Source organism: Eutrigla gurnardus (assembly GCF_963514095.1).
Source record: "Eutrigla gurnardus genome assembly, chromosome: 2".
NCBI classification, from domain to species: domain Eukaryota; kingdom Metazoa; phylum Chordata; class Actinopteri; order Perciformes; family Triglidae; genus Eutrigla; species Eutrigla gurnardus.
Window position 1 is genome coordinate 16,768,698 of NC_139916.1, and position 20,997 is coordinate 16,789,694.

The following is a 20,997-nucleotide window of genomic DNA, read 5'->3' on the forward strand; positions in this document are numbered from 1 at the left end:
TGCACAACGTCATGAGATCCTAATTCTTTGGATTTGAATTTCTTTGATGCTACAATTGAACTATCGTGGGAAACATACATGAAAAGGTTGCTTGTAGCAACAGAAACCAAGCAACGCCGAGTCTGTATTTTAAGCAAGCACCTTATTCAGAGACAAAAAAAAGATTGATGTAATGTAGAGCTGTGTGAATTAACTATGCAAACATTTTTCATCAGTGAAAGGTTAAAGGCTGCTTCGTGTCCATTATTTGTACAGAACAGTGTTAGATACAGAATATGTGCACAATTGCACAATGTAAGTATTTACTCTGTTCGAGACTCATGATATTTACATTTTGGTGCTGTCTCTCAATATTTAAACACTTGTGTAACGTGTTTGCACAGTGAATTTGAACTGAGAACATGCCCTACTGTTTGGATAGTATCAGTAAGCATGTCTTTATTGAGGGTTTAGTGGCTAATAGAAGTGGTACTGGGTGTGTGTGGGTGTGTGTGTGTGTGTCCTCTTCCTGGACACATGTCCCATGGTGGAGATAAGAATGAATGTCCTGTTAGGAACAGGAACAGCTCAGCAAATAGAGTTGTTTACTTTATAATCCAGATGAAACCTGAGTTAGGATTAAGCTCTCAGCAAACTCACCACACTACTCAGCACTCATCAAATATTCATCACAATTATACTTTTCATATTTTCTGGGCCTGCATTTTGTACGCAGGCTAGAAATGGACTTTTATTTGAGGGTTTTTCTCCACTAGAAGGTCATTTGTTTTGCCCTAATCAACTAAGCCCCACAGCTGCCGGCATCTTCTACGGTTCCATCCTTACAGTAGTGACTCACAGCAAAAGTAGTTGTAGAAAGAAACTTGGATGAGTGAGTGGATGAGAGACGGGGCAGTGGTGTGGAAGCATGTTCATCAGCAGTATTTTTCCCCAAACAAACTCAGCATTATCAAACTGAAAAGTTCTTTATTTTTTCCTCCTGCTCATCCCCTTACTCTTCTTCAGTAGTACTAATGAAAATCTTTCTCATCTCAACATTTATCCCTTGGATGATACAACGGGGAGTTCATGTTGTAGGCAAAGGCGTTTATAGAAGAACTAAGCAAAGTGTTGCCAGCCAATAACTGAATATAGTTATTCATGCCCAGAATAAATATCATCATGGGCAAAAAAGCCTTGTTTTATGGAAAGCGCTGTATTGTCTACACTATGCACAATTCACCTGTTTTAAATGATTGTTCAACACATTGCTGTCACGTTGAGCAACAATGCTACCTGCTACTCTCTGACATTCAGAAGAAGGAAGTATTTTCAGGGCTGCATGAAAAAAATGTGTCGAACTAACTCTGAATAAAAGGCTTTGTCTGCAGTCCAGCCAAACTAGGGTCGCGTCACTTACTGTACTTTGAGGAATAATTAACTTAAAAGTAAAACATGTTGCAGTGTGTCATTACTTCACAAGACAAATATGTGCCCCTGGAATAGGTTTGCAAACAACCGGACAGTGTGACTATCCATAGTCAAAGACACATTAATGTTCTCAGATTTTCTCCATGTTTGTGTAGAACCACTGTTTGACACTTACCCAGAGCCCCTTCGTGGGAGCATGGAGAATGTCAACGGAATTCTCCAGATGCTACAAAGGAATTTGTAGCACTGACAAACTCCTCCACACAGCTGGATCTCTGCCAAAGCTAATGGCCTTTCTGTGACAGTTTTACTTTTTTGTTGAGATGTGAACACAAGGCCTCACTCCCAGGATAATTGTTACTTTGATCAGGAAACGGGTTCAACGTTGTGTTCGCTTTGTGATTTTGTAGTTAATAACACCAGAGAACATAAATGTCAGTCACTCTAGATAAAGTATTTTAAGAAATCAGAAATTAAATATATACTTTTAAGTAATTACATAATAGTAGCTACCATAGTTACCTACTAATATTTACTGCTCCTTTAACTATTTAAAATATTTACCTTTTTCTATAGCCATCACTGGGTTGGAAACCCTTGTTTCGACCTTATCGTATTCACTTTTTGCCCCCAAATAAACAAGAAAACCCTTGATCTGAGAATGGCTCTTCAAGAATTGTGCAGTGATTGGTGCCATTTTCCAAATGTAGATGTAAAAAAAAAGAAAGGAAAATGGAATCATAAATCCCCCATAGTTGTTTGGCCAGGAAGCCAAGGTAAATACAGCAGCACCAAGATAAACATGTGGAAGTCAAATTGCATGCTGCGTGCTTGGTGTAGAAAATACACACTTAATTTCCTGTTAAAAAACCCAGAGGGTCTGCCTGAGGAGAATAGACAATTTTGCAGTTCAGAGCTGGGTAACAGCACAAATGTGATTTGACACACTGTGGATCAAAATATCAATCATGTCGCAGTATTCAGGTTTGTTGAGTTATGGGGGAAATAAAAAACATTAGTAAACTACAATGTGCTTACAAGTGTTGGTAATAGACAGCATGATTTTTCTGGGCAGCAGTGGCTTTACACTAGAGTTGTGTTCTGTCGGTCATGAACTTTCTTTTCTGGTCACAGTGGCGTGGAACCATGCAGTCCTTCCTCGTTTGCAACGCTGATAAAGTATCTCCAAACCATCATGGTTTCTCTCTGCCCACACATACAGCTATATGTGGCTGAGGCGATACTGTAAGACAGTTGACATTCACACACAGACACACACACACACACACACACACACACACACACACACACACACACACACACCTACAGTTTTGCTTTAAACTTCAGGTAGACCAGCAGGTAGCGGTGTTAAATTGTCTTGTCTTTGTGTGTTTGTATGATTCCCAACTGTGATGCAGGAGATCTAAGTTTCATTCAACCTTACCATCACACTGAGGGGACAGAGATGCTGGCATCGCCAGCATTAATTGGCAGCACTGTTAGCATACTGATAAGATAATGGACCATTCCAAAACACACATTGGAGTTGATGTAGAGTGACTGACTGCGTGGTAGCAAAACATGAGGAAGTGTGAGTAAGATCTGATGTGCAAACTTCCCTGTGAAAATGCAACCTTCATCCAGAAAGTTTGCTTTCCTCTTCAGATAAGCTTTGAATGGTAATCTGTGTTTGTCTGTCTGTCTCTGTGTGGTATATCTCATGTATCATACGTATTGCTGAGGACCCCATGGAGGGTTTGTAGAATTTGGTGCAATTTGAACTTAACAATATCATTTTCAATATTAATAAACATTGAATAATCATGGGGACAGTGCTCTTTGTAGCAATGGGGGCAGCGCTACATGAATGCTGGATCACATATAACCTAACTTCACTTCCCTGGAGTCAACAAGCACTAGCAAATACCCTCCCCAAATATGCTTAAAACTCTTGAAATGGCACTAAAACATACTGGAATTTCTTTACATTTAGTTGTCAGAAACAGATCTTTTTTATTGTATCACAGATAAACATCTGTTTTTAGTAAAACAATCAAGTAATGACAAATCGCATTCTCTCTGCTGGCCATCAGGGGCGACTCCTCTTTTGCAAAAATGAGTCTGATTGTATAGAAGTCTATGAGAAAATGACTACTATCTACTTCTCACTTGATTTATTATCTCAGTAAACATTGTAAACATGAGTTAATGGCCTCAATTTCTAGTTTCAAGTGTTCCCCAATGAAGCATTATGTTTATTTAGTAAATTATGGTTCCATTTAGAGTAAAATGGACCATAAAGCAGGGTATGCTTGAGGGCGTGGCTGCCTTCTGATTGACAGGTTGCTACCACGGTTATGGCTATTGTAGGAACATTGATGTAAGAGCATGATATTTAGGTTCATTAATGCACAACATAGACATTAGAAACTGGTGCCAATGTGATTTTCAACACTTTTTTATAATTGCGATTTAGATCAAGTTTAGATCAAAAGTGTGTGTTATTTCATATATTTCAAACATAGTATAGACACTATGTTGCCTAATCTCCCATGAACATTATACCTTGAATGAATCTGACACCACAGAAGAGCTTATTTACCATTAAATCAACTGGATTGAGAATGGATATGTTCATCACACGAAACATGAGACGATATGAAACTGACAGTGTCGGGCAGGAATGTCGCCCCAATGCTGCTTCATCTTCACCAGCAGCACATAAGGTTCAGAAGGCCAGCAGGTTCCCTCCCTTCCTGTCTCCTTGCAGTTGTACAAATAATTGCTTTGTTTTAAGTTCAGTCCAAACCTAGAATTGTGGGTCAGAATTCCATGTAGTTATTGTACAGCTTTGGATGTGAGTCAGAAAATCGCTGGACCTCTGCCAAAACGCCAGAGGTTTTAAGATATGTGCCTCCACTGTTAAATGGGTCGTGGGAAAATACTAAAAAAGAACTGCGAGTTTGAGTACTGTTGCTATACTTGTTTTTCCAATATTGATTTTAGTTGGCAGGAAGACACCACCAGAGAAAAAGAGAAAAAAATGTTTTTATTGTAGAAAAGTGTCCGAGTAGAGTTAGTATTTCCTTATATTACAACCATAAGTCTGTTGTGCAGTGTTATCTGTACACATTTGACGCCATACAGTACTAGATGGTTAAATATACATTCAAATGCCTGATAAGTGAAAGGCCTCCCCTAGTCGATAAGTGGACTTATTCGTTTTGGTCTTGGTAAATTTATGTTTTTTATTCTGAATGACAGATTTCCAAGAAAATTATGAGCACGTCTTTGGTAAAATGTGGTGTTTTTGTGTGATTGTTTATGGAGCAACTCTAGTTGCACAACTCTTTTTCCACTAAATGACAATGTGGCCATCCAGTTGACTGAGTAAGTTTAATAAGTTTAAAACCAGTATCAAAATCTGTTGCCAAGATAAACCTCAGCATTTGATATTGTTGCTTCCAAATCATCCCACTGAGTTGTCCCTTCTCCAAAACCTGAGTCAACAGTAACCCAAAGACTTGAGGAGGAGGCGGACGTTAAAAATAAACACAATCTGCACAATTATCAGGCTAGAATGTCTACCAGCACTTAGATGTAAGTATCCAAGTTATTGGGGAAGTTGGGCCAATTTAACATCAAAGCAGGAGTTTCCCTTTTTTTGTCTCCACAATGTCACAGAGGCATGTAAAGAGTTCTGCACCCGAAGATAAATGGACGGAGGTCTGACAGACTGACCTGTGTGTTTGTGTTTCAGAGGAGCCTTCTCTGAGGTGGTCCTGGCGGAGGAGAAGAGGACCCAGAAATTGGTGGCTATCAAGTGTATCCCCAAGAAGGCTTTAGAGGGCAAGGAAAACAGCATTGAGAACGAGATAGCTGTCCTGCACAAGTAAGTGGACGTCCATGATTTGAGAAATTAGCAATAATAGACCATATATTTATTTAGTAACCAATATAACCGGATGTATATTGTTATATAATATAAACATGCATTTTTAAGCCAGTCTGTATTGTATAACAAACCTTTAGATGTTTAGTGATGTACAGCATGACCCTCTATCTCAAATACTAACCACAAAGTCCAAGGTGGTGCCTTTTACATCAGTGTATCTCCATTACTGCATCATTTAAGTTGCATCATGTTACTAGATATATATATGTCATTCACTGTAGTAATATGATGCATGTCGTATCATCATTAGCATCACATTGAGCTGTATCTACTTTCACTCGATCACTGTAAAGCTTGGATCTATATATTAAGATTGATAGTTTCAGATGGGGGGGGATTAGCTCAGGAGGTAGAGCGGGTTGGCTGGCAACCGCAAGATTGCCGGTTCGATCCCCGGCTCCTCCTAGCTGAGTGCCTGGTGTCCCTGAGCAAGACACCCCACCCTAATTGCCCCCGACGAGCTGGGTGTCGCCCTGCGTGGCTGACTCCGCCGTCGGTGTGTGAATGTGTGAGTGAATGGGTGAATGTCAGTCATTACTGTAAAGCGCTTTGGAGAAAAGCGCTGTATAAATGAGGACCATTTAGATTCAGTAAGGAAAGAGTTGTTACACAACCATCTGAGTAGAAATTCCAACGCCTTGTTTATCAGGAAACATGAATTTTCAGGAAACCACAGGCCGTAGGTGTCTTCATTGGAACTATTCTACTGAAGAAACAGTTCCTGTGAATACGGTTGACAACATGTCCTGTGGTTTAACCTGACAAGCAGCTTCTGGAGAAAAAAAAGACACCGCTGTGGCTGTATTGTTTAATCTTTCAATGTGGTGGCCATCATTGCAATAGTATTTACCTATCGGTGAGTTTTTGGTAATTTAGGTAAAGTGACCCTTTAACTTTAACCCTTTAAGCACACATAACAATAAAAACAATGCATTTCTCAACTGAGTCACCTCATTTAGGGGCGGCAGTAGCTCAGCCTGTGTGGCTCGGGAACCAAATCTACCACATATGATTCCTCTTCTCCCAGCTCAAGCACACATTTTCGGTTTTATTATATAAAGACAAAGGCAAGTGGCAATAACACTCCTTGTAATTGTGGAGCAGTTGCAACATACTTCTCCTCAGATGTGGGGAATTACAGGCCGTAGTGAAACTGGCTGATCTACATTGGGTCCCATAGTTATTTTTAGAGCTCTTGTTGCCTGGGTTACAGGAGACACAACTCCAGCCAATATACAGCTATGATCCCTCCTGAGGTGAGGCTGGTGGAATGAGGGAGGTGGGGGTTAGTAAGCAACATTTTTGACAAATGGAGTGAAGTGAGGTAAACTTGGCCTGAAAATCATGGTTCCCTCGCTTTGTCTGAAGTTTGTGTATTCTCATATGACGGTTCCATTACTCATTTTAACACACCGTCCTCAACTCCTCGGTACACAGAGCATGGGGACAAAGTCTGACTGGCTTCTATTTCCATAATGCTGCCTTAATCAGTACTTTTATATCAACAATGGATGAAACGACTACATGCAATGTGAAAGGCGTGGCTCATAGTGATGAACTCACAGAGATGTATCACCCCACACTTGCAATCTTTCACATTATTGTTTTGGTTTCATGGCTCACACCTTTACTGTTTAGATTCAGTCTCATTGCTACCATCAGTCTTATTTCTAGCCACATTTAGGAGTTGAGAACCACATATTTTCTGATGCTTTAAATTTAATTGCAAGCAAAAAAAATAGTGAAATATATTAACATTCCTCAGATTGAAAGTATATTTCCTCTATTTGGATTATTCAGTCCAATTAACAGTGTAATTACAACAGCCAAGTCCAACTAACAATAAGTCTGAACTATTGCTAACACTAAACTGATCGTGTAATTGTTGAAAATCACTAATCCCATATAATAAAACATGCTGTCTACATTTTGTTATCCCTCACAACACTGAAGATTTACAGTGAGGTAGATTTATGTGCGGCTAATGTTATGATACCATCAGATTGGTGGCTGTTTTTCCTCTTCCCATTTTATCCAGACCAAATATTTACTCAAACACAGACATGACATGTTTGATAAGACTTATTATCATGTTCTTGATTGTGTGTTTCTGACCACAGCCCATTGAAAAAAGCACGTCCTCCGATCACAGGAACTTTGATAATGACCCTGCAGATACTGCAGGAAACATTAAATTATGGTCCTCGCAGGAAAATAAAAATTGTGTCAAAGCCGTGACAAACAGAATACAAAAATAAATGTACAAAAACTAAATAAAAAAATGTAATGCATTTGAACTGAGGCTGTGTTTTTAAATGACGTGAGGAACTCAACAGAATATAGGAATTTAGCAATCAGTATATCTGCCAGTCTCACCCAGCTGTCGGATGTTGTCGTTACTAGCTGCAGAGCTGGCAACTCTGTTCTCTAATACGCTGACTTCTATGTTGAGATGACTCACCAACCCCCAATAGACATTTGCAAATTTGCCATGACCACTGACTACCATCACAAACACAGCTGCACAGATATTCAAATTATACTGCGTGTGTTCTTCTGCGACCGTGTGTAAAAGTGCATGCTCGAGCTCACACGCTTTACACGTGTCTGCTCATTCGGCAGGTTTAATCCATCATTCATCCTTCACCGGCTGCAGCTCTCCTTCCATACGGAGCTAAGCAGATGAATGAAGGTGTCCATGTATTGTTACAATCTGGATAAGAGTCATTGCTAATCCAACAATAGCTCCTGCTGACTCATACTGTACACGGTTACCTCTGGTGCAGCTCGGACACATGGCCTTGTGTCGTCTTTGTCCTCCAACCCTCAAGTCAACAGCATAACGCTCAAGCAGGGAGGTGACAGTGAGGTGAATTAAAGCTATGGGGTGCACACAAACAAATATTATCACAAGATGTTTTAAAAACAGGCTTTGAAAATGCTTTATGAGAATGGAAATGCACTCATCATGTTTGTTAGACCTCAAGGCTAAACTTAATGTGCTGTGGTGAAAGACACGGAATGTAAACATAACTTGCGTTTGTTTAGAAAACTCAACAGGGCACCTTTAAATTTAGAGTATCAGCGTTGTCACAAGGTGGAAATGGTATGATAATACACACCAACGTGCACAAGCCTCTAGGACGAGATATCACCTGACATTTTTTTATGATTATGATTTATTTATGATACCCGAGTTATGGTACGATAACAGAACAATACTTTTTTTTATCATACTGTACATTAATTTTAGAAATATAACCATGTTTTGAATATATGATGAGTGAATGATAGTAAGTACGGATTGGAAGATCAACGTTATGAACACATTTTGGTGTGACTGAGATTTAACACACAACATTTATTACTGTGAAATGTGAGACGACCATTTAAAACAAAAAATATTTTTAGGAAAAGACAGATTTAAATAGACATTATGTCCTCAAGTCTCTGATATCACCATAGTTTAACAAGCTGCGCATTATGCATTATGGAAACAAGAACAAGTTAATAGTAAAATGCAATGTTGCTCAATATTGAGTAAAATTGTGTGACTCTCCCACTTTGTTATATTATATACATGCATGCTAATGAGACACTTAAATAGGTACTGTATATACCCTTTTCAGCCTTTGTAAAGGTATAGATCGTGGCAGAGCTGTTGTATGAAATTGCATTAGATTGTACAGGTGTGCCTAATAAAGTGGCCACTGAGTGTCATACAGGTAATATACACACTGTCGCCATACTGATCTCAATCTGGTGAGTCATCTTTTCACCTCTGTCACTGCACCCACGGGTCTCAAGGGGCAGCAGAGCACAGAGTTCAGCCAATTAGGGAGCTGAATGCCACCAAACAGCGGGTCACGTGTGACCGTTGGGTGAAGCTAGTGGCTAAATAATAATAATAACTCCTCTTCTCTCCTTCTCCACAGGATTAAACATGCCAATATTGTAACTCTGGATGAAATCTTTGAAAGTAAATCACACCTCTACCTTGTCATGCAACTGTGAGTATTCACATGTGTGGGTTTGTGTGTCTCTGTCCCACACGCTGCACGTCACATGCCATCTCATTTAATTGAAACACACACATTGTACTATGACTACTCGTGAACACCGGTGGGGAGTTCGCCCTCACACCAGCAGCCTGACAGCCTCCCACCCACCTCAACGACCGAAATGTCAGAGAGGGAGCGGGAGAGAACCAGAGAAAGGAGCGATCATGGAGCAGAAGCGCTGTTAACTGCAAGACTCGAGAAAATATAAATAATTCATGTCTTAATCACAGTCAGCGGCAAATCAGAGACATGAAAGACAGAGAGGGTGGGTGAGCATTTATCAAGTACCAGCAGGAAATGATTTTCTTACTGCAAGTACGTCCCCTTTACCTGTTAATATACGCCCGTTCCCTCATAATAGTGTTAGTGTTCACTCTGAATCATGGTTGCACACTCTTTTATGTAACACCCACCTGTGTGTGTGTGTGTGTGTGTGTGTGTGTGTGTGTGTGTGTGTGTGTGTGTGTGTGTGTGTGTATTGGATATATATATATATCTTAATATTGGAGGCTCAAGCAAACTGCTTCAGGTTTTCTGTAGACAGAGTGAAGTCTCCACCTAGTGGCTTCTAAGTCTAATATCAAGAAGGCATCATCAAACCACAATGGGCGTTTTTCACTACTTTTGTCTCATCCGTCTTTATGTATTTGTTTGCTAGAATTGTTAACAGTATAACAGTGTTGTAGCAGCTATTTAAAACCTTGAACAAACAAACATGTTTCCTTGTTTGGATATGTGGGTATTTATTTAACAAAGTCCCTATTTCATATTTCCCTCATGCCTTTTCTCTCTCAGAGTCTGGCAGTTTTTCTTATTCACAAAAATAATAAGTTCACACCATGCCTTTTCATACTTTCAGACTTCATCTCACTATTCCTCTGTTGCAACCACCAACAAGTAAAATCTTTAGCTGTCTCTAATTTATTGTTATTTCCTGATGTTATAGTTATTGTTTCCATACTGGACTATAAATTCCTCCCGCTGCACTTTGCTTTAATGAATGAATCGTTCCCTCTTTGCGCAGGGTGTCCGGCGGGGAACTCTTCGATCGAATCATAGAGAAGGGTTTCTACACAGAGAAAGATGCCAGTAAGCTCATTCAGCAGATTCTGGATGCCGTCAAATACCTCCACGACATGGGCATTGTGCACCGTGACCTCAAGGTCAGTCAAGGGACCTGAGTATCACTATACATTTTTGACTCGAGCCAAAAATCTATATGCTTTTGTGTATTCAGGAAAAACTTGCACGATTTGTTTTGATGTCACTCTCTTCAACGTTTCTGGTTTTGGTTGTGTTCGTTCCTGTTGCAGCCTGAGAATCTGCTGTACTACAGCATGGATGAAGACTCCAAGATCATGATCAGTGACTTTGGTCTGTCTAAAATCGAGGGCTCTGATAGTGTGATGTCGACAGCGTGTGGAACACCTGGATATGTTGGTAAAGAATTAAGGAATGAATGAAATGTTAAATTGGGAAGACTATACCATGCAGTACTAGGTAATGCAGTATAGTAATGGAATAGCTTTAAGTGAATACTCTCTACAGGAAACTCTACAGGATAGATATACAAGGCATGATTTATTCGTTTATTATCATTTTGTCATTTTAGCTTCGTAAAAACATGTTTTTTTTATTCACATCCTCAACTACAAAATGAATAACTTTGACGGATTACATACTAATGATGTCAGACATCATTAAACATTTATTTTAATTGTATCACCTTGTTGTGTTCTTCCAGCCCCTGAAGTGTTGGCTCAGAAACCCTACAGTAAAGCAGTGGACTGCTGGTCTATTGGTGTCATAGCCTATATTCTGTGAGTATGTGAACCTGGCCTAACACATGATGAATAGATGTATTATAGTAATTGATGCGTTCATGATCATCTCGTTGTGTTGCACACTAACTGCTTTTATTACATCTGTGACTGTCATTTGAAGCTCCCGTGATGTTCCTCACAGAAACAACATGACATCTGCTTTCCTGTGTGTCTCAGGTTGTGTGGGTACCCTCCGTTCTATGATGAGAACGATGCCAAACTGTTCGAACAGATCCTGAAGGCAGAATACGAGTTTGATTCTCCCTACTGGGATGATATCTCGGATTCAGGTACAGTACTTATGTAGTTATTTTTTCTTCAGTCTACTCATCACTATATACATCTCTTAAGATGTGTAGATCTCCAAGTGTGCATTAAGCGCTTTAGAAGCATCACTTTTTGAGGTGCATCATTTAGAAAAATTCACTGGGGAAACAGCCACGACATCTATTTGTCTACTTCCTTGATCTCAGGATCATCTTGGAACCGGTCCTGGGCCTGTCTTGCCCAAACCTACTGCATTCCTCTTTATCTGTTTGGGAAGTTCCCTGAAACCATCATCCTCATCTCCTTACTGAACATACTTTTTGAACTTGTTTTCACTAGTAGCTTCATTCTTTCTATCATATTACATTACATTTCATTACATTTAGGTCATTTAGCAGACGCTTTTGTCCAAAGCGACTTACAATAAGTACATTTGTCAAAAGAAGGAAACCACAACGAATCATTGCCGATAATGATCATATGTGAGTGTTGAGCATCCCACACATGTCCTGGAAAATGTACGGTCTTTAATGCAACTTCCAGTCATGAAAAAATCCCTGAAAATGATGTTGAATATTAAATTGCAAACTTTTCAGAAATTTTTTATTTTTATTTGTAAGAAAATTACAATAATTTCAGCTGAAATGTTCTTCATTCAGGAATGATGTTGAGCTGTTTTCAAAGTACACTTATCTTTGCCAAACCTAGTATAAAATATTGCCTTGATAAATACTGGAATAAGATAAGTGGCCACATATAGATAAGTAAAACATTTGAATCTAAAAGTTTTAAAGTAAGTCCTCTCCTGCACCTTCTCCTTTAAGAAGACTCAATACTCTGAACAACTTTTTGGCACAATTATATGCAAACAGTAAGCAGCCAGGACTGTTGAGTATCCACTCACCCCCTGACAAGTCTCACCTTGAGCAAGTACAAGTCAGACACCACTTATTATTCAAGTGTTTTTCCAGTCAGTCAACCTCTTTCTCATACAGCAAGAGCTTCACTTAGACAGTAAAAAAGTCATCCAGTCCCTACCTTTCGCCTCACAGGTGTTGAGCCCACAAGGCAAGTCACTGATCTTGTGTCGATTTCCCCGGTCCTGGCTCTTGGACTTGATCCTTGTTGCTCTGCTCTCTCCAACATCTAGATCTAAATATACAATTGATGCTGCAGTCAATTTTCTGGCATATTGGAATTACCTCAAGATTAGTTTTCTAATCACTGGAAGCACTGGAATGTTATAATATTAATATAATTGGTGATTTGTGTAATATTTACTTTATTTTGGCTTTTCTTTTTCTATACAGCTAAAGACTTTATAGTCCACCTGATGGAGAAAGACCCCAACATGCGTTACACCTGTGATCAGGCTCTGCAGCACCCCTGGTACTCCTCTATCATGATACACTGATTATTAAAAGTGACTTCTCTCTATGGCACACTTACTCTCATGTTTCCTTTCCCCTGTTTGTCAGGATTGCCGGGGATACGGCTCTGGAGAAGAACATCCACGAGTCCGTCAGTGCTCAGATCAAGAAGAACTTTGCAAAGAGCAAATGGAAGGTAACTCCAACTTCTAGTTTGTCTTGATGTACTTTGATTTCCTTATATCATGATTTATGCCATACGTTGCATGTGTGTCTTTTCTTCTGTAGCAAGCATTCAACGCCACAGCAGTGGTCCGTCACATGAGGCGTCTCCAGTTGGGCACCAGCCACGAGGGTCCCAACCCCACCCTGCCAGAAGAAGATGCAGGTACACACTGTAATAGAGCAGTAAATAAGCAGCCACTCACAGGGGGGGACTGTTTGAACTGCAGCTGTTGCCATTTCTAATGTATTATTTATCGGACAGTACTGATGGCATGTCCTCCTTCTCTCTCAGGCACGTGTTGCGAAGGAGGGTGCTCCCAGAATACGGAAGGCGGCGCTGACCCTCTAGCCAACAGCACCACCTACCGCTGCCACCCGACCAGCAGGGTGTGATCCCTGCACCTGCTCCAATTACTTGCCTGATCAATCCCAGTGACTTTCCAATTTTAACCCCCTCGGTGGAACTGGAGGCACCATCTCCCCTCTTATCTGGTTAGGAATACAGCGTAATTCCAACCTCACACCTGCAGGGGGAGCAAGCCTGTCCAGCCTGAGAAGGAAGACCTAAAATGGGATGAAAGGAGGAGTAGGGAGACTTGATGATGATGATTATGATGATGATGCACCGGAGGATTACTTTTACAGACTGGGCTGGTAGTTTGGGATGAGTGGAAATGGGGAGAGGAGACAGAGGAAGTAGGGGAAGATAACCTCCTCCACCAGCATGTCGGGGGGGGGATTGTTTTTGCAGAAGCAGGACCGAGCTTGTTGGACAAACTCATGTTTTTTGATTCAACCTGTCTCTTTGTTCATTTTTATTGTTTTCTATATTTTTGGGTTGTCTTTTTAACCTCCCACAGTGGAGCGTGAATCCAGAGACAACATCTGCATGATCAGGAGAGATTTCCCCCCTAGCATGTTTTGTTATCTTAGAAATATACCCTCTTGCAGAAATGCAGTATCGCAGTACGAAGCGAAAGATGGGAGTGTCGTTTGCAAAGTTGTTAAAGGTGGAAAGGCATAGAGCATTTTGCCATGTTGCAGTATTTCAAATGAGACAAACGTTCTGCATTCTATGTCTTTAAGTCGTGCTTTTAGACAATCAGTAACAATAGTTTATGCAATGAAAACTCCATCCATCTACTATGTAGCCTTTCTTCTGGCGATACAGTGTTTCCATGCAGCTAGGTTTTTTTGAGAGCTAAAGGCTTGTCCCTTCTCTTTTCTCAACCCAGAATCCCTTTAACCACTCGATCACAGGGATATATATCTTTGTCTAAGGTGCCTTTAGGAGGACAGGTTTATTTTTCGGGTAGCTTCTGAAATGTTATGTCTCTTGCAGCACAGACTTTTGTATGTATCACATTTTTAGCTTTTTGTCTCAAATTTACGTACTGTAATCTCATAAGGGGACTGCGTGCATAATGTACACTGCCATATATTTTACGTGACAAAAACATCAATATTACATATGACACAATTATATTGTCAAAACCTTTCTGGAAAACTTAATTTCTTTTTTTAAAACTTCAAATACATGTTTTTAGGAAATATTATGAATATTTTGCCAGGTCAAGAACTGTCCTCGTGTATTTCAACACAAATCTTACAGTACATTTTGTGCAAAAAAAAACTGCAATTGCAAAACTCAAAAAGCATTGATCAGTGTCCTGGCATACACAAGACTAGACTGACTACTTAAGTAGATTTGAATGCAAAAAACAGCAACCAGAATAAGATATGCATCCGTGAACATGTTCTGTCATTACAATCCTTTTCGTCTTATGTTCTTTTCAAGGCACTTTTCTTCCACATGCAGCCTGTTTAGACAGGAAACCTGGATTTAAGAATGTGAATATGCATCAGATTGACTACATCTTTACTGCACATCCATCGGTGCTTTTTATGGTCACGTTTATGCTCTTTTACTATTTCACTTGTTCAGAGGAGAACATAGTTGAGTATCGGATTTAGATATCTTAACACTCAATTTGTTCCAATCCTCTGTACTTCATGTTGCAGCCTGTTAAAGACAGAAACTATCCTGGATAGATCTCCACTAAGGCAGTAATTGATGCTGAGATCTTCCACTTCATCCGTCCTCTGATCGCTCTATCCTGTCTTTGACAGGATCGCACTTTCTTTTTAACCGTTAAATTCTCTCTCCGATACTGCACTGTAGACATTTGGTAACGGTGTGATTTGCATGATGTAGCTTGAAATGTGTCAATACCACGAGCAACGATGAATAGTGTGTGCACTGCTTGTAATGATGTAACTAATGTTGCTGTGAGATGAGTGCTTGGAAAAGGAGAGATTCTGTTTTACTCTTTTAACAAGTTCAAGATTATCTTCAAAAGTTTGTCACGCAGATGAGTAAAGAGCAACAAAAGTTGTATTTTACGTTTCAAACAGGCAAGTCAAGTTCAACGTGCTGCTTTGACATCTATGAGCTTTATTCTGTACTCGTATAAGACAGGTGTCGTCGTGTATTTGGACAGTAATGTAACTGCTGGCATACTGCATAGTTAAAAGACTGATTTAGGTGTTTGGGGATTTTCAGTGTGACTCTTTCGTGCTTCATGAATTACTGTGATAGAGGAAGACCCAAACAAGATGAGGAAAGCTGAGGCATGGAGGCGGTTGTGGGAAGACTGACAATATCACAATTAAACTTATGTTAATATAACAGCTTAGCTAATTTTGAATTATAGCCACAAACACTAGCATTATCATTATTATCTCCTGCAGTCCTATTTAGCTCCGTAATTTGCCTATTGATGTTTATTCATTTTATTTTATTACACACACAATCCCAAAAATACCCAAAATGTTTTCCTACAAACCTTAAATGAAAAATTTATTTCAAGAAATAATTTCACTATAAGAGAATAGTTTGTTATAATTGAGCACTGGAGGAGGATTGAACAGACAAACTCAACAAAAAACAGAAAACTCATATGGTTACATTCCAGTGCAATGAAACATGACCTCTCCACTCAACTACCTTGGTAGGAAACATATTAAAGGTGGTACGGCAAACATACATTTCATTGGTGGATTTTCCGGTGCATCAGCCTGAAGGGAAGAGATGATTTGTGTGAAGGTTTCTCCTTTGAACACTCATTAAACGCTTGTCGGGAATGACCAATGCGTGATAAGATTTGTCATATGAGTATTTGTACCATAAATATGTTGCCTTTTTAAAATATGCTGTTTCGGGCTACTGTACCTGCTGTAATACACAGATGCAATGCATCATGGGTTGTTGAAAAGTGGCCATACTGCTCAGTGTGAAAGCCAGTGACTTGTGCTTGACACAGATTTGTAAGTGAACAATACAGTAAAATTCCTGTCTATGCATTAAGAATCTGTCTGAGTCCATTTGTAAGAGACATTTTGTAAGCGTATATTTCTTGTCACACATGTTTAACACTATTATGACAAACCAGGTAGCCTACTTACTATATGATGCTGGATAGACTAACCTTATACATTATATTGATGCTGGATAGACTAACCTTATACATTATATGATGCTGGATAGACTAACCTTATACATTACATAATGCTGGATAGACTAACCTTATACATTACATAATGCTGGATAGACTAACCTTATACATTACATAATGCTGGATAGACTAACCTTATACATTATATGATGCTGGATAGACTAACCTTATACATTATATGATGCTGGATAGACTAACCTTATACATTACATAATGCTGGATAGACTAACCTTATACATTATATGATGCTGGATAGACTAACCTTATACATTATATTGATGCTGGATAGACTAACCTTATACATTATATGATGCTGGATAGACTAACCTTATACATTATATAATGCTGGATAGACTAACCTTATACATTACATAATGCTGGATAGACTAACCTTATACATTATATTGATGCTGGATAGACTAACCTTATACATAACATAATGCTGGATAGACTAACCTTATACATTATATGATGCTGGATAGACTAACCTTATACATTACATAATGCTGGATAGACTAACCTTATACATTATATGATGCTGGATAGACTAACCTTATACATTATATTGATGCTGGATAGACTAACCTTATACATTACATAATGCTGGATAGACTAACCTTATACATTATATTGATGCTGGATAGACTAACCTTATACATAACATAATGCTGGATAGACTAACCTTATACATTACATTGATGCTGGATAGACTAACCTTATACATTATATAATGCTGGATAGACTAACCTTATACATTACATAATGCTGGATAGACTAACCTTATACATTATATGATGCTGGATAGACTAACCTTATACATTATATAATGCTGGATAGACTAACCTTATACATTATATAATGCTGGATAGACTAACCTTATACATTATATGATGCTGGATAGACTAACCTTATACATTACATAATGCTGGATAGACTAACCTTATACATTACATAATGCTGGATAGACTAACCTTATACATTATATGATGCTGGATAGACTAACCTTATACATTATATTGATGCTGGATAGACTAACCTTATACATTACATAATGCTGGATAGACTAACCTTATACATTATATAATGCTGGATAGACTAACCTTATACATTATATGATGCTGGATAGACTAACCTTATACATTACATAATGCTGGATAGACTAACCTTATACATTATATGATGCTGGATAGACTAACCTTATACATTACATAATGCTGGATAGACTAACCTTATACATTACATAATGCTGGATAGACTAACCTTATACATTATATGATGCTGGATAGACTAACCTTATACATTACATAATGCTGGATAGACTAACCTTATACATTATATAATACTGGATAGACTAACCTTATACATTATATAATACTGGATAGACTAACCTTATACATTACATAATGCTGGGTAGACTAACCTTATACATTATATTGATGCTGGATAGACTAACCTTATACATTATATAATGCTGGATAGACTAACCTTATACATTATATTGATGCTGGATAGACTAACCTTATACATTACATAATGCTGGATAGACTAACCTTATACATTATATAATGCTGGATAGACTAACCTTATACATTATATTGATGCTGGATAGACTAACCTTATACATTATATTGATGCTGGATAGACTAACCTTATACATTATATTGATGCTGGATAGACTAACCTTATACATTATATTGATGCTGGATAGACTAACCTTATACATTATATAATGCTGGATAGACTAACCTTATACATTATATGATGCTGGATAGACTAACCTTATACATTACATAATGCTGGATAGACTAACCTTATACATTACATAATGCTGGATAGACTAACCTTATACATTACATTGATGCTGGATAGACTAACCTTATACATTATATAATGCTGGATAGACTAACCTTATACATTACATTGATGCTGGATAGACTAACCTTATACATTATATAATGCTGGATAGACTAACCTTATACATTATATGATGCTGGATAGACTAACCTTATACATTACATAATGCTGGATAGACTAACCTTATACATTATATTGATGCTGGATAGACTAACCTTATACATTATATAATGCTGGATAGACTAACCTTATACATTACATTGATGCTGGATAGACTAACCTTATACATTACATAATGCTGGATAGACTAACCTTATACATTATATAATGCTGGATAGACTAACCTTATACATTACATTGATGCTGGATAGACTAACCTTATACATTACATTGATGCTGGATAGACTAACCTTATACATTATATTGATGCTGGATAGACTAACCTTATACATTATATTGATGCTGGATAGACTAACCTTATACATTATATTGATGCTGGATAGACTAACCTTATACATTATATAATGCTGGATAGACTAACCTTATACATTATATTGATGCTGGATAGACTAACCTTATACATTATATAATGCTGGATAGACTAACCTTATACATTATATAATACTGGATAGACTAACCTTATACATTATATAATGCTGGATAGACTAACCTTATACATTACATTGATGCTGGATAGACTAACCTTATACATTATATAATGCTGGATAGACTAACCTTATACATTATATTGATGCTGGATAGACTAACCTTATACATTATATAATGCTGGATAGACTAACCTTATACATTATATAATACTGGATAGACTAACCTTATACATTATATAATACTGGATAGACTAACCTTATACATTACATTGATGCTGGATAGACTAACCTTATACATTATATAATGCTGGATAGACTAACCTTATACATTATATAATACTGGATAGACTAACCTTATACATTATATAATGCTGGATAGACTAACCTTATACATTACATTGATGCTGGATAGACTAACCTTATACATTATATAATGCTGGATAGACTAACCTTATACATTATATAATGCTGGATAGACTAACCTTATACATTATATTGATGCTGGATAGACTAACCTTATACATTATATAATGCTGGATAGACTAACCTTATACATTACATAATGCTGGATAGACTAACCTTATACATTATATAATGCTGGATAGACTAACCTTATACATTATATTGATGCTGGATAGACTAACCTTATACATTATATAATGCTGGATAGACTAACCTTATACATTACATTGATGCTGGATAGACTAACCTTATACATTATATAATGCTGGATAGACTAACCTTATACATTACATTGATGCTGGATAGACTAACCTTATACATTATATAATGCTGGATAGACTAACCTTATACATTACATAATGCTGGATAGACTAACCTTATACATTATATTGATGCTGGATAGACTAACCTTATACATTACATAATGCTGGATAGACTAACCTTATACATTACATTGATGCTGGATAGACTAACCTTATACATTATATTGATGCTGGATAGACTAACCTTATACATTACATAATGCTGGATAGACTAACCTTATACATTATATGATGCTGGATAGACTAACCTTATACATTATATAATGCTGGATAGACTAACCTTATACATTATATGATGCTGGATAGACTAACCTTATACATTACATAATGCTGGATAGACTAACCTTATACATTATATGATGCTGGATAGACTAACCTTATACATTACATAATGCTGGATAGACTAACCTTATACATTATATGATGCTGGATAGACTTACCTTATACATTACATTGATGCTGGATAGACTAACCTTATACATTACATAATGCTGGATAGACTAACCTTATACATTATATAATGCTGGATAGACTAACCTTATACATTATATAATACTGGATAGACTAACCTTATACATTACATAATACTGGATAGACTAACCTTATACATTACATAATACTGGATAGACTAACCTTATACATTACATAATGCTGGATAGACTAACCTTATACATTACATTGATGCTGGATAGACTAACCTTATACATTACATTGATGCTGGATAGACTAACCTTATACATTACATAATGCTGGATAGACTAACCTTATACATTACATAATACTGGATAGACTAACCTTATACATTACATAATACTGGATAGACTAACCTTATACATTACATAATGCTGGATAGACTACGATTGAGAGTTGATACTAACTTATAACACTAATAACTTTACTACCTCCACTCATTAAATCCACACTCTACTTTATAGCCCTGGTGGTTATGTCAAAGCAAGAGACTAATATGCCTATTTAGAAATTACCTCCACTTAGTAGCTATTTCACCCGTGTTTCTGACCGCAAATAACCGCTGGTTGGTCGTGTTTTCCAGAGGCAGATTTAGTGGATTGAGGGCCCTCTGCTTCTGAATCTGCAGTGAAACATTTTTCTGTCAAGTAAAT

At 37.8% G+C, this 20,997-nt stretch overlaps 1 protein-coding gene across 2 annotated transcripts in view; it reads left to right on the forward strand.

Annotated features, from left to right (window-relative positions):
• Nucleotides 1-16,481, forward strand: part of camk1b (calcium/calmodulin-dependent protein kinase Ib) — a 31,091-nt gene extending 14,610 nt beyond the window's left edge. For both annotated transcript variants that reach the window (XM_084021122.1, XM_084021123.1), the window contains exons 3-12: nt 5,171-5,302; nt 9,301-9,375; nt 10,451-10,589; nt 10,740-10,866; nt 11,171-11,246; nt 11,427-11,539; nt 12,827-12,905; nt 12,995-13,082; nt 13,175-13,274; nt 13,404-16,481. In XM_084021122.1, coding sequence (XP_083877248.1) covers nt 5,171-5,302; nt 9,301-9,375; nt 10,451-10,589; nt 10,740-10,866; nt 11,171-11,246; nt 11,427-11,539; nt 12,827-12,905; nt 12,995-13,082; nt 13,175-13,274; nt 13,404-13,504 — 1,030 coding nt within the window. In that variant the 3' untranslated portion in view covers nt 13,505-16,481. The remainder of the gene's footprint in view (nt 1-5,170; nt 5,303-9,300; nt 9,376-10,450; nt 10,590-10,739; nt 10,867-11,170; nt 11,247-11,426; nt 11,540-12,826; nt 12,906-12,994; nt 13,083-13,174; nt 13,275-13,403) is intronic.
• The last annotated feature ends 4,516 nt before the right edge of the window (nt 16,482-20,997 follow it).